This window comes from Haliotis asinina, chromosome 14 (genome assembly GCF_037392515.1).
Source record: "Haliotis asinina isolate JCU_RB_2024 chromosome 14, JCU_Hal_asi_v2, whole genome shotgun sequence".
Lineage (NCBI taxonomy): Eukaryota > Metazoa > Mollusca > Gastropoda > Lepetellida > Haliotidae > Haliotis > Haliotis asinina.
The window spans coordinates 23,295,712-23,309,667 of record NC_090293.1 but is presented as its reverse complement, the minus strand read 5'-3'; the positions used below and the strand labels follow the sequence as shown (position 1 = coordinate 23,309,667).

The 13,956-nt window shown below is 40.8% G+C and overlaps 1 protein-coding gene across 1 annotated transcript; it reads left to right on the top strand.

Annotated features, from left to right (window-relative positions):
• Positions 1–7,985: 7,985 nt before the first annotated feature.
• On the top strand, positions 7,986–12,167 carry LOC137260987 (uncharacterized). Its single transcript, XM_067798579.1, has 4 exons — positions 7,986–8,042; positions 9,525–10,004; positions 10,907–11,437; positions 11,664–12,167. Exons 1-4 carry the CDS (start codon positions 8,000–8,002, stop codon positions 12,065–12,067), a joined length of 1,458 nt encoding a protein of 485 aa, XP_067654680.1. The 5' UTR covers positions 7,986–7,999; the 3' UTR covers positions 12,068–12,167.
• The last annotated feature ends 1,789 nt before the right edge of the window (positions 12,168–13,956 follow it).

Below are 13,956 nucleotides of genomic sequence, written 5' to 3'. Positions count from 1 at the left end.
ACTCATGGAGGACATAGAACAAAAAGAGAAACAAACCACAGACATAACAGCTGTTGATTCATCCAGTGGAATCATGGAAGATCTCTATCAGGAAGACAAACTTACTCCTCCTTCAGAAAAGTTGCAGTGTATGCCGTTACAACAATAGGTTGCGTTACATGAGCTGTAATAGTGGACAAATTCAGTGTCATGTGTGTTGTATGGATCTCATGAACTGCATGTGCTACTATGATGAAGAGGGGATGATGAAAGACACGGTATCACAGGACTTTGTGGGACATATACTGACTCTGTAAATGTTTCGTAATTTATTCACTTGAAATGGAGGACAGTGCAGACAAACGTGTAATTTGAATTACCCTGTACCACTTTGTGGAGAAGAAGACATTTCATGAACATACTTGAGAAGAGAAGGAAACATGGTAATAATATGTTAAAGAAGACATCCAATTGTCCAAAACCCGAAGTGAATATTTTATCGGAAAATATGTAATACAAAATATGTCATAGATGTATGCATGTCAATAAAAAAAAACTTGTACAGAACACATTCCTGTTCTGTTATATATTGGTTAGTCGCATGCAATAGCTTCAATTCCCCATGAGTTCTCGAAAGAAGAAGAGCATCATGATTACACCCCTGGAGAGAGAGAACTGCTCAACCCATATGAATGGTTTACACGTCATTCTGCATGCTAAATGAATGTAACTGTTATGAACATATCTGTGTGTATTATCAGACCAACTTAAAATTCACTAACCCTCGCTTTTTAGTTCATAGTCACAAGTCTCCCCTAAAGATTTCTTCCTGTACATGTCACAGGAAATGCTAGGATAAAACTCCATGTTAAGGTCAGGCGACTGACAGTTTCACTCTTGGCAGCAAATGGATAAGACGTCCCATTTCAGCATGAAGAGAGCTCTAGAGGATATACCCAGAGATATTTTCTTGTCTAGCAAGAGCAAGGCCAAGGTAAAGGCAAGAAAACCACGCCAGAAGAGACAGGTTGCACAGAAGAAGAAGACGACAAAAACGTTCACAACCAAACAGGGGCCAAAGACTAAACTGAAAGTACAACCCGTGAGAACACAACATGTGTCGGAGGTGAAGGCTATTGTGGAACGGGCACTTGCTGCCTTGCAGCGTGAACAGAGGCAAGGGTATAAAAGAAAACTTCATATTCCCTAATCGCACACCGTGCTGTAACACTATGGGGGTTACCACCTGTCCGGACTGTCAGAAAATATTTTCTAGGAGAGATGTCATGTTACGACACAGGAGATATAAACATAACGTACCACCGCAAGCCTATCCGCCGCTGCCACAAGCCCACCTCCCACCACAAGTCCACCACCCGCCGCCGCCACAAGCCCACCCACCATCACAAGTCCACCATTCGCCACCACCTCAAGCCCTCCCGTCGCCACCACAAGTACACCACCCACCGCCGCCGCCGCAACAAGCCCACCTGCAACCACAAACCCACTCGCCACCGCCACAAGCCCACACATCACATCCTCATTTACCAAGTATATCTGATCTTCGAGAACGATTCAAATTCCTGATCCCCTCGAATGCACTCGTTGTGGGACCCAGTGGTTGTGGAAAGTCTGTGTTTACCTCTCACGTGCTCCAACATGACTTGATCCAACCCCAACCTACCCGTATTGTTTGGTGTTATACACAGTGGCAGCCCCTATATCAGGACATCCGTGAGCAGCTGCCACGGGTGACCTTTGTAAAAGGAATTCCCTATGATATCTTGGATGAGAATTACTTTGATGCTCGTCAACAGAACGTGTTGGTCCTGGATGATTTCCTGGCCGAAGCAAAGCACGACAAGCATATTTCGCGGCTTTTTACCCAAACCTCCCATCACAAGAATGTATTGATCTTTCTCTTGGTACAAAATCTGTTTCCGAGAGGTAAAGAATCGAGAGACATTGCTTTGAACGCTCATTATGTTAGCCTGTTTCATTCGCCCATAGATAAACAGCAAATCAAACTGTTCGCTCGTAGAATTTTCCCCGAACATATGGACCACTTTATGGCTGAGTATGAAAAGGCTGCTGAAACACCTTATGGACAACTCACCATCGATCTCAAGCCTACCACTAAAGATAAGGATCGACTTCATGTTAACCTCATAAAAGAAGACCATGAGGGAGCAACAACTCAGTGTGAACCCGACTTGGCCACAGACCAGTTGACCGAGAACGTCTCTGTCGATATTCCGTCGACTTCCGATACGACAACAACAGAACAGAGGTCGTACCATCATTCACCCACTCAAGTATACACTGATTCAGACACGAGTAGTGAAACATCGTTTACTATGGCTACGGCTTGCGCAGACTGCGGGGTGCTGATAGATAACCTGCACGACCTACAGCGACATGTCAAACATTGGTGTCCAGCCAATAAGCTTCAACCTAAGAGAAAGCGCGCCAGACTCGAGAGTGATGACAATGATAGTGACTATGACGATGTAGCCTCTTCCCAGAAAGGCAGTGGTCTTGTCGTTAAATATCCTCGTGGGACACCAACCTTTATTGACATAGAAGCCGAGGAGTGGCAAAACGTAGGTTTACAACGTATCTGGAAGCGTGTGTATAACTTGCACCGTGGCGTGATGAAACTGAAGAGAAAAAAGTACAAGCAGCAGGGACGAACAGTAGAATGGACTGAGAAACGAATCAAACAGTTGTGGGAAAATGAACTGGCCTGTAGCCTCAATTGCGTAGTAGAATACACTGCTTACTTTAAACAGGCACCTCTATTTCAAGCCATTCTGGACAGTCTGTTAGATATGAATCCTTCCACGGAGCAATCCACCCTCAAACAGAAAATCAAGCTCTTTCTGAAGCCAAAAATGAAAGACATTCTGAGGCGTATAGACATGCCCGAAGTAGAAAGTGACACTGAATCTGTCCTGGCTTCAGAGGATGGTGATAATGGTGGTGACGATGAGGAGGAGCAAACCGATCAAGAATAATTATCCTTGTTCAAGATATCGCTGTATCAGTGTGAGCATCTAGAGGTTGGGAGAAGATGCGTTTTCAACCCGCGTCCAGCTTAGTTCATATGTTGAAAACAGTTCTTAAACTCGAATGGCAACAAGAAACGCCGCATTTCCCTCTGAGTTGTGAAACTGGGGCCCTCGAGACGGAAATCGCTCAGGACAAAGCATTGACTATAGAAAACCATTAGTTAGACCTTAAAACAGCCTATAGGAAAGGCGAATTGCACATTCAACAGTTCAAAAATGTGCTTCAAAACACGGACTTATTGTATAAACAATAGAAGCAGCAGCCTGTGTATACCAATGGCTAAACTGTTGTGCTCTAGAATGAAGTGAATTTTATTGTCCATTCGTATGTAACGGGTTTGTATGGAATCGACTGAATCAAATCAATAAATGATATAAATGAATGGTTTGTTTTGGCTTTTTTTTGCACATTAGTCCATAGTCTTCGTCATAACAATGATGGTGTGAGTTAGAATACACCTTCACTAAACCATGTCTATTGGAGACTGATGGGAATCGGTTGGTCAGTCTGGCCGACTCAGATGACACCTGTCATCGGTTCCCAGTTGCGCAGAGCGACGCTCCTACTGTTGATCACTAGATTGTCTAGTCTATGCTTGTTTCTTGACAGACCAAAGTGCTAGAGCTGGAATAGTGCCGAATGTGGCGTAAAACTATATTCACTCACTGCAGGCAATACATCTAAGACGTAGTGTCATCGTTTCAATGGCGAGGTTAAACGCGTATTTTACCGTTACAAGGGCGAGAGGATTCGACACAAATGCTACACCCTCCTGCCTATTATCCATGTGTCACTGCTCACAGTGCGGGCGAACATAACCCTAGACAATGTAAGACATGTGTGAAGGCGAGTTAATTCATCCGAAATATGTCACTGACGATGTGTTTGTAAATATGAACTGCTAACCACACTCATAGTCATGTTGCGTGTCGTAATTGATCGATAAGTGGGAATAACCCCGTTAAAACTCCAACTGTGCGGTTTATTTGTCATCGCATTAAAAGAAAACGTAAGCATTGAAACATCAACTATGCCAGTCGAGACGGAGCTGAATAATTCTTTACAAATAGTTTGGTCGAAATGAAATGGGAGGAAACCTAAATAGATGTCTTTAAATTCATTTGGTGTCAGATAAATTCTAGTAAAAATTTCTATGCGAAATTTCGATTTCCCAGGTTAATAAATTTACTTTTAGGGTGACAGTACAATTTTGCAAAGAGCAGAATTGAATTCTCTCGTACAACGAAAAATGATAATTATAATTTTGATGTGATACAAGTTTTGAAAAAAATAAATCCAAACGTATCTCTCAAATTTTCGAACGAAATATGAGTAGAACAAAAAGATATACTATGACTTGCTTTAACAACGGTGAAATCGTGTCCCGAAGCAGAAGGTGAAATACTTAGACAAGCCATATCGTTTGATCAATATAAGTTTATACCAACTTATATATATATCGCACAGTCGCAGCTTTGAAGAACGAGAATCGTGACATAGATTTCAACAAAAACTACAAGTCATGGAGGGGCGTATTCTCGCAAGACAAAAGGAAAATGACTACGTTTTCAAAAAGTTAGGTACATTCACATAAGCAATATCAAATGTTGCTGACGTGTGCATGACCGATATCAAAACCTTGGTCATGGACATTGAGCGCGCTTTGTTAACCTAGGTCACGTTCTTTTGCAAAGAAGTCCCCCTCTCCGCCCATAAGCTGAACCCTCATTAACCACAAGGTAGATTCAGATATTTTCAATAGAACATCGTTTCAGTAAATACTGGGTCAAAGGTGATGTGAGTGTGTGATGAATATTCTGTACATTTGGACAATGTTTACTGCTGGTGTGATGGAGGAATTTATGAACGCGTTAGGATTGATGAAAATAAGCCAAACATTTACTGAAAACAGACTCCTACTTTGTCGGATCGTGAAATAGAAATTTTTGAAAGTCAACCGATACTTAAAGCCTACTGTGAACATTTCAAGAGAGAACAGAAACTGAAAAGACTGAAAGAGATAAGACAGAGAAGGAAAGCAATTAAGAAAGAACAGAAGACATTGGAAGAGAAAACAATTAAGCAAAGGAGAAAGAAAGAGAAGATAGTGAAGAGGAAGAGAGGAAATGTGGAAATATTTAAAGAAACAACTATGAAGAGACAATGTTTAAATATCAAGTGTATGGTGGAACTACAGGTGTTAACGCTACCATTTTTGAAAAAAAAATGAACATGACGTGTCTAAAGACGATAACGGAGTGCATCTGCAAACCCTGTTATATTCAACTTTAGGTAAGTTTCATTCATTTATTGTGTTCCATTGAGTAACAAGTGTTACATGGGTAGACAAAATGTACCATCACACTTAAAGGTGTTGGACTTTACTATGATGCGATGTTATTGATGCATTACAATTCCATTTCATAGACCATGAACCGGAAATATTCGCTCGAACGCAACTGCCAAGGCGTTATGAGGCCAAACCGAACGCGTTACTTCTACTGTTTCTGCGTTTTGACGTTCAATTTCGAGAGCGTACGGGAACATTGATTCTCTGCGTATATGTCTCAGCGAGCATTTCAAGTTTTTCAAAGCATCGTCTCGTTCATTCATTCATTCATTTATTTGAATACACATTCCAAACTCCATGAATGAGCGTGTTTCATGGAGTAAACCCTTTATCTCCTATCATAGATCTGAATAGTGACAGAAGATTACAAACATATACAAAAGGATTCATTTATAAGCTAACAAACCTGTTGGCATGTTTTTGTCACTAGTGAGAGCTGTGAAACACACGTGTATATAGAACGCTTACGATACTAACCGGATCGAACTGTTCAAGGGTTAATGTATAACTTGTCTGTTCACCATATATCGTTTTCAACGGTTTCAATTGATTCAGGATGCATGTGTGAAATGCTATCGTTAAATAGTTTACATACGTTGCGTTAAAGAGCACTTTGTGGAATGCCAAGGTTAAATAGTTTGCCTAGTTTTAAGGGCGTTAAAAGGTGCACTTGTGGAATGCTATTGTATTTAGGATACATATGTGGAATGATATCGTTAAATAGTTTGACTCATTCCTCTGGAATGTCTATTGTTGTGCTCAGGAATGCTTTGTTCTCGAAGGGAGGAGTAATCCTGAATAGTTTAAGGATTTTAAGGAGTAATCCTGTGGAATGTCTATTGTTGTGCTCAGGAATGCTATTGTTGTGCTCTGGAATGCCTTTGTTCTCTTAGGAATGCTATTGTCTGTGCTGAACGGATTACTTTTCTCCTACTAGTGACACCATCGCCCGGTCCCATGGAGCAATTGACGACAATGATTCGGCATGTCTTTGTTGGCGTCGAGAATTCAACAAAATGACTAGCTCCCTACACATTTTCTGTACAACTATCTGAAAAAATGTTCCTCATACGAAGTCATTGTGGGTCTCTGCTCTGGTGAGTTACGTAATTTGTCTGTGGTTTCGTTGGCGGGCGAACTTTTCATCGTTAGGTATGAATTAACCACACGTTTGTAAGAATGGATTTGGTGTTCCGCTTAAGACTAACGACTCGTCTTTCATACGTAATGGTTAGAAGAGTATACAAATATTAGTTTATTCATTCTTTAGGTATCATAGTAGCAAACGCAATGTGAAACCACTCAAAGATAAGCCATTATCCGCAGTACATTCAGAGAAGGTCGGGACTCCAAAAGTGCAAACTCTTGAACATAATTATGCTTACATTGTATCGGTTTAAAAATGTCTGAAATAATCGTCATGTAAACCCCCTTACCCAGCGAAGCAGAATAAAAAATATTCAATTGTATACTTAACAAACAATAAACTAATGAATTAAGGTTATGATAAATAACTTGACAGGTTTCAAAAAATACAATTGAGTCACAAATGTGTAATATTAACTCACTAGCAGAAGACACGCCTCACATTTCGATCACACTACGACGACAAACTCACACAGGGAACAAAAGCAAAGAAAGGGCAGGTAACTCCCAATACCACTCTCAGCAGGTGAAATACAAAACCCGAGCTGATGATACGAGTTCACATCCACCTTCAAAGCTCTAAACTTTTAATACCAATATAACCTAAACGTTTATTAATGTGACACTTTATGTAACAGAAATACATCCTCATAACGACATAAATGAACACACTCAGGCATCCTTGTATGTGGAGGGAAATGGGAGGAGTGGTCCATATTCCTTAGGACCCCTCTTTAACATTCTACTATTTTTGATTTATGGCAATATACATTCATTCCCGTGTCGTCTTTCGTGGGGGACCCGTGAAGGTCCAGGGTAGAACAGGTCTTCACCCACACATGCTTGCCAGAAAAGGCGACTATGCGTGTCGTAAGAGGCGACTAACGCGACCTGGTGGTCAGGTTCGATGACTTGGTTCACACATGTCATCGGTTCCCAGTTGAGCAGATCGATGCTCATGTTGTTGATCACTGGATCACATAGCTGGAATATTGCTGTGTGCGGCGTAATACTAAATTCACTCGCTTTTTTGGGCGGCATTTGCTTCCGTTCCTTACCTTTACACATACACTCATTTCTATCTTTTAAAACCTCTCAGTAATGTTCTACTGATTTCGAGTTATACAATGTACTGACATACATTTATAGAGAATATATCAAAGTACCATATCTCGTGTCTGCGTACGGTTTAGTTGTCGTGAAGGGATCCAGTAAGAGACGCTCTGGAGTGGACAGAAGCCAAACTAACGACAACACATATCTTTGTATGAACATGTACATTGTCTCTGATCAAAGCATTGGAGATAAAATGCCATTGCACAGTTTACATGAGTTCAGACATTTAGCGGTGTCCATAAACAGAAAGCAGGAGTTGTGAGCCTCTATCATGAAACTGTCCTGTAATATAAATAACTTGTTGATGCATTACTCAGGTAGAGCTTCCAGGCAGAAATGATGGGAGCACTGCTGGTGTTTCTTCTGCTCTTTCAACAAGGTATGTGAACGTTACACTACATCGTCTTCCCAGATAGCACTCCTACACACCTAGAAATCTAGAAAAAAATATATTCATTTGAACTTGATCTGCCATGTGTAATATATATGGTAAACGCACGACTATATAGTTTCGTAGATATATATTAATATTATTTTTAACCCAGTTATGCATATCGTCATTTTGGGGACGGATGCTTCAAAAGGCATTTCTTTCCGATTGTTGAAGAGAGAAACCTGCGTTGTTTAAATAGAAAGATAACATGAAAATGGTTTGCATGTTTTCAATGCTCACTTTTCCAGTAATGCACCGTTCCAAAAATGAGACAATATACAGGTAAATGAACTTATATGGGGTATATTAGAATTAGGTAGTGCGAGATTCAACATTCATCAGCTATGATGTTTAGTTTTTCGGAAAACATTTCATGGGCTCAAGAATGCCCACTGAATGTTCTGATTTCTTTTTGTTAATACAAACTGATCCAAATAAAAGCCAGTTGGTTGTATTCCATGAAAGATTTTAAATTAATAGTCATTGTTAAGATTTACGGGGTTGATCTCCCGCCACCTTAGCCTAATAAACAACCTACTTTAAATTCATTCGTCTGCACATGGTGCCTGTTTTGAGACGCAATTTGGAAATGTGGAAAAGTATGGAAAACTATTTACTGGCAAATGACACCTCATGGCTTACATTGATTGCCAAAGGAAACCAACTCACAAAATGTGATGAAAGTCTAAGACCCAATGCATATATAACTGTTTTTTGTAATTGTCATACTACTTTCTGTACACTTGTTATCATATGATAGGCTGTAAATACCAAAAGAAGTGCTGGATAAAACCAAGATACCATGAATAAAAATAGATGAAACTAATTGTCGAGATAACATATTCTTAATGCAATGATATCACGAATTTGTAAGCATCACAATATCTCCACAAATGACATCTGGGTCGGAAAATGACCTCCATTGGATAACATAATGAACCAAGTGTGAAAGTGTGTCAGTCAAAGTGGGAAAGGTTTCAAATGAACGTTTAACTGTTCTGCTGTGTTGCATTATGACTGGGGAAAAACTCAAGCCATTCGTGATCGGTAAATTGCCAAAGCCATGTGTTTGCGAAACTTCTCTAACTTGGACAGTCTCCCTGTGATATGGCGTGCTAACAAGAAGGCGTGCATGACTAGCGTTCTTTATCGTGATTGGCTAGAACAGATTAACAGACAGATGAGGCGACAAAGGCGGAAGATCTGCTTTTTTGTGGATAACGCTCCAGACCACGCCCGCGGTGTGTAATTTGTATTGACAACAGATGTAAGCGATGATATTCGATGTGGAGTCGTCTCCGAATTAACTATTTTGACATTTAGAAAAGAAATGCTCACTATCGTCAGGAATACATTTATAGGACAACTTAAACACCCACCCCCTCCCATTTTCTAATGAATTGCACATACTTCTATTTTCAAAATTAGAGTTACTGGTGGACTCCAAGGAGATACGAACCAAAGAATTTGGTACATGGAATCACACAACCAAACTCGGCAAGAAAGGTATCGATGTTGCTGGGATGACAACCCTGACATTTAGCCACAAGGGTTGTAGCCACTCCATTGTGAAACTATACCAAACGGGCTTCGTTACAGGCACTCTGGCACTGAAGTTTTCGCTCATGATTAAAGATATTGAGAGTGGTCTCCGTTTTGGTCACATGCGAACATGCGCTCTTTCGAAGAACAGAAACTTGAAATGTGGTAACAAGATCAAGGCAACCATGACCTCTTCATGTGGCGAATTTAAACCCTTTTGGATCAGCATTGCCGAGTCCGGTACCGTCATGGTTGGAGAAGGGTGCGAGGTTGGGAGGAACACCTTATGGACAATGTCAGACATAGGTTCCTTCAGTCTTGGTGAGATTGGTTTAAGCTCGCTTGGAACAACACTATGGAAATTCGGTAAGCAGGCAAACGTTTGTGTGTGTTAATAATAATTATCTCCATATAGTCGACCCCTACGCTGTCTGCCCACCCTTAATCCTTTCGTTTCCGGAGCATAACTCAAAATCGTTCAAAATTGATAGATATAATAATCTGAACCTATGGTAGTGCCTTTTGATAATTACAGGTTTTTGGCAGTTTTATTTTATTTTTTTATTACTATTATTTTTTGCATGAAACGTTTTGGACATAGTCTAATGGCGGGGTGGGCTTGGTTTCCGGAGTATAACTCAAAAACCGTTCAATATTCTTCTGCAAAACTTGGTAGGTATATCAATCAGAACTTAAAGTGGCGCCTTTTGCTATTTAAAGTTTTTTTGTGATTTATCATTTTCTCGGTTTCCATGGAAACGATTTGGTTTTGTCTCAAAAGGGAGGGAGGGGCTTCGTTTCCGGATCACAACTTGAAAACTTCTTAATATCTTTCTGCAAATTTTGGCACATATGTGAGCTTGATTCTAGTGTGGTTCCTTTTGCATTTCTATTTTCTATTTTTCCATGAAAACAATTCGGACTTAGTCTTAAAAGGGACGGATGGGCTTCGTTTCCGGAGCGCAACTCGGAAACCATTAGATATCTTTCAACAAATCTTGAAGTGGTGCCTTTTGCTATTTACAGATATGTGGCATTTACATTTTTCATGATTTCCACGGAAACTTAATCTAAAAAAATCATCAAGTGACCTTCAGATGATTTGTCCTTTGAAATATGTGGGGGCCATGGGGGTATGTCATCTTCTGATGACTCTTGTTCACTTAAGACAACGTTTCAGCTTTGAAGAAAAAAGAGTACCGTGGGAAGAGTGATTAATGACACGACACGAAAGTCACGACTTTAGTACGTTTTGTCTTTTTCATTAGATGAGGAATGCGTCGAAGCTGAAACTATATCCCACAGGCCATCTATTGCTCCAGTATCAAACTTGCCTGTACACGAGACCCTAGAGACTGACAAAGGGAAAGAGCTTCTTAGATTGAGCCAAAATGGCATTGATGTGACCGCGATATCATTTCTTTTCTTCGAAGTGACATCCTGTGTGAAAGGAACTATTTTCTTCTTTCCTTTTGGAGAGAAAATCGGTGACAGAGTCCACAAAGTAGCAATTCAGGTGACGAATACAGACGGTAACATTGTTGCCAAGCATAAAAAATGCACGATACAAGAAAACGAACATGAAGAACTTGACTGTACCGGAGCGGTTAGTCACCCGATAGAGCCAATATGCAATGAATTTAAAACATTCTGGATCAGGATTAACCCAACCGGGCAAACAGAAATTGGCGTAGGATGCAATCCTGAGAATGGTGCCATGTTCACTTATTATGATGAAAGGCCGTTTACCCTCGGAGACATAGCATTAGACTCTAGGGGTCCAGCCACGTGGAGATTCGGTAAGCTGAATTTACGTTGAATATCCATTTCCAAGTGGTCATGTAGGTTTACAGTGAATTACAGTAAATCATATATTTCCTAACAATGAACTAACAATGATTTTTGAGTACACAACTACCCGGAGCATTCAAACACACTGCAGATATTACATGTATTTATGTTGTACTAATATCCTAATGTGTGGCTAATACTTCCATTATTTTGCTCCTTATCTCAAACTTAAAGGTACTTCTATCTGTTCAACGGCATCATCACCCACGTCTTCAATTACCAGTGACAATGATGAGGACGATGTCGATGACCCTGACTCGGAGGACGAGAATATAGCCGACGGGACTTTGTCACTTATGGATGACGCGTCGGTCCACACGAGAACAAGCGGATCTGTGGTAGAAGTGGAACCTGACAACATGGGAACTGACGGTTCGACTGGGTCCGGTCAGAGAGGTGAACTTTCAGACACGGAGGCCGCTGGCGAAGAAGATCAGCCTAATTTGTCTTCCATTCTGAAATCTTTTCTAGATGGAGATGGGTCGTCGGCTGGGACAACAACACCTTCTCTCGGCATGCTACTGGCAGTGTGTCTGCATCATCTGTGGCATAGGCTGTTTGGCCAAACAGATAACTGACAGATAATGTCCATGACGAGGCACCAATCCCGACTATCGATATATAACAAAATATCGTGACTTGTAAACGATTGAATAATAAAATAACATTTGCATCTCATTATGCCTTATATATAGTGAAGACAAAGGTATTGTTTGTTACATTTCAGAAGCGGACACATTTCAGTGCGCTTGTCTGTCAATCAACGCCCCGTTCCAGGATATTCCACCTACCAGACGCTGGTCTATAGACAATCGAATCTGGACGAAATTATCAACTGACTTGAAATCATAAGCGTACGTCCATCTACATCAAACATGTCAGAAAAGTAGGGCCCCTGATCCCTGATCAATTTTAGCCACTTCCGATTCCTTGTCGACCCGTGCAGGTCTGGGTTCGAATAATGACCTTTAGTAACCCATGTTTGTCATAATATGCGACTGGTGGGATCGGGTGGTCAAGGTCGCTGACTTAGTTGACACATGTCATCAGTTCTCCATTGCGCAAGTTGATGCTCATGCTGTTGACCACTGGGTTGACTGGTTTTTTGATTGCTTACATCCCACCACCGTATAGCTGAGTGTGGTGTAAAACTAAACCAACTCACTTGTGTAAGTGAGTGAGTGAGTTCATATTTAACGTTACATCGGTAATATTGCAGCCACTCACTCACTCACTCCAGTCCCCACGAACCCTAGTATGGTGATCTGTCTTTAGTTGTTGGCGGTCTATGGCCCGTGTTTCATATCGCTTTGTCCTCTTTAATTACTATGTTTCAGTTTTCAATGCTAGTTTTAAGTTATATCTGTGATTGCCTAATGTCTTTACTGTCTTTTGATGACAGGTTTTTATGTTTTCAAGTTATTGATTTAAATATTGATATTAATTATTTTTTCTCGTCAGGATATGGCTGCAATACTGTCGACGTGACATTAACTCACTCACTCACTCTCACTCACTCAATATCACATATCAAGTCTTACGCGCACTCCGGGACTGAACACCTCGTTAGTTCGCTTTCAGTAAATTGGTAACAATGGAATGACTTGAGGTCAGTCAAAATGAATTGGGGTAGCGGCGAACCGTGGATCCACGATCACAGTACCCTTACACAACTCCGAAGGAGAAGGCTAGATTGAATGCAAAACAGGTTGGTTCGCTCCAGATAAGAAAAAAATGCTTTTGTACAAGGAATTCAAATTACGTTAGCGTATTTGGGAAGCTACTCAGCATGAACAGAGTTGTAACTGTGGCATCAGCAACGCATATCAGTGTCTTGGGGTTGGTGTGTATTTATGACTTAAATATTAGCTTTTTTTACTTAAATATGTATTAATCAGTGAAGTGATTTGTGACGTCTCTCTACTATGCGAGGCCCTTGCTTTTGTCGCCAGTCCGCCGCTGACAACGGAATGGCGAAAACTGAGATCGGAAGGTCAGGTGTGTATTGCTGCATGTTATCGCATCCCAGCAGCATAGAGCTATCACTGGATCGTCCAGTGTGTTCTCCACTACTTACCAACCGCCGTCATATAGCTGACGAAAGTTTAGCCGAGAAGCGCGGTGCCATCCTATCTTGTGAAGTCATGACCGTGTATCGCGGCTAACGGAAGTGTTGATTATGATGTTACAACAGTATATAGTCACAGGAAGACCCACCAATCAGTTTTTGATTTGCAGTTTTGTTTTTCATTGTGTACGTTTCCAAAGCTGTATGAAAATCGCGTGTCCATGTCGAAAGCATCTTGTAGAGATGTTATAGTGTCTACTTCAGGACAGCCCTGTCCAAATATTTCTACAGACCAAAAACTATGTAGCCAGGCTATGTGATATTTAGTTATTATTATTCAATCTGCAATCGTGATCTTTAATTTATCACTACCGCAGAGCACATTGTTTTGTCAGCTAC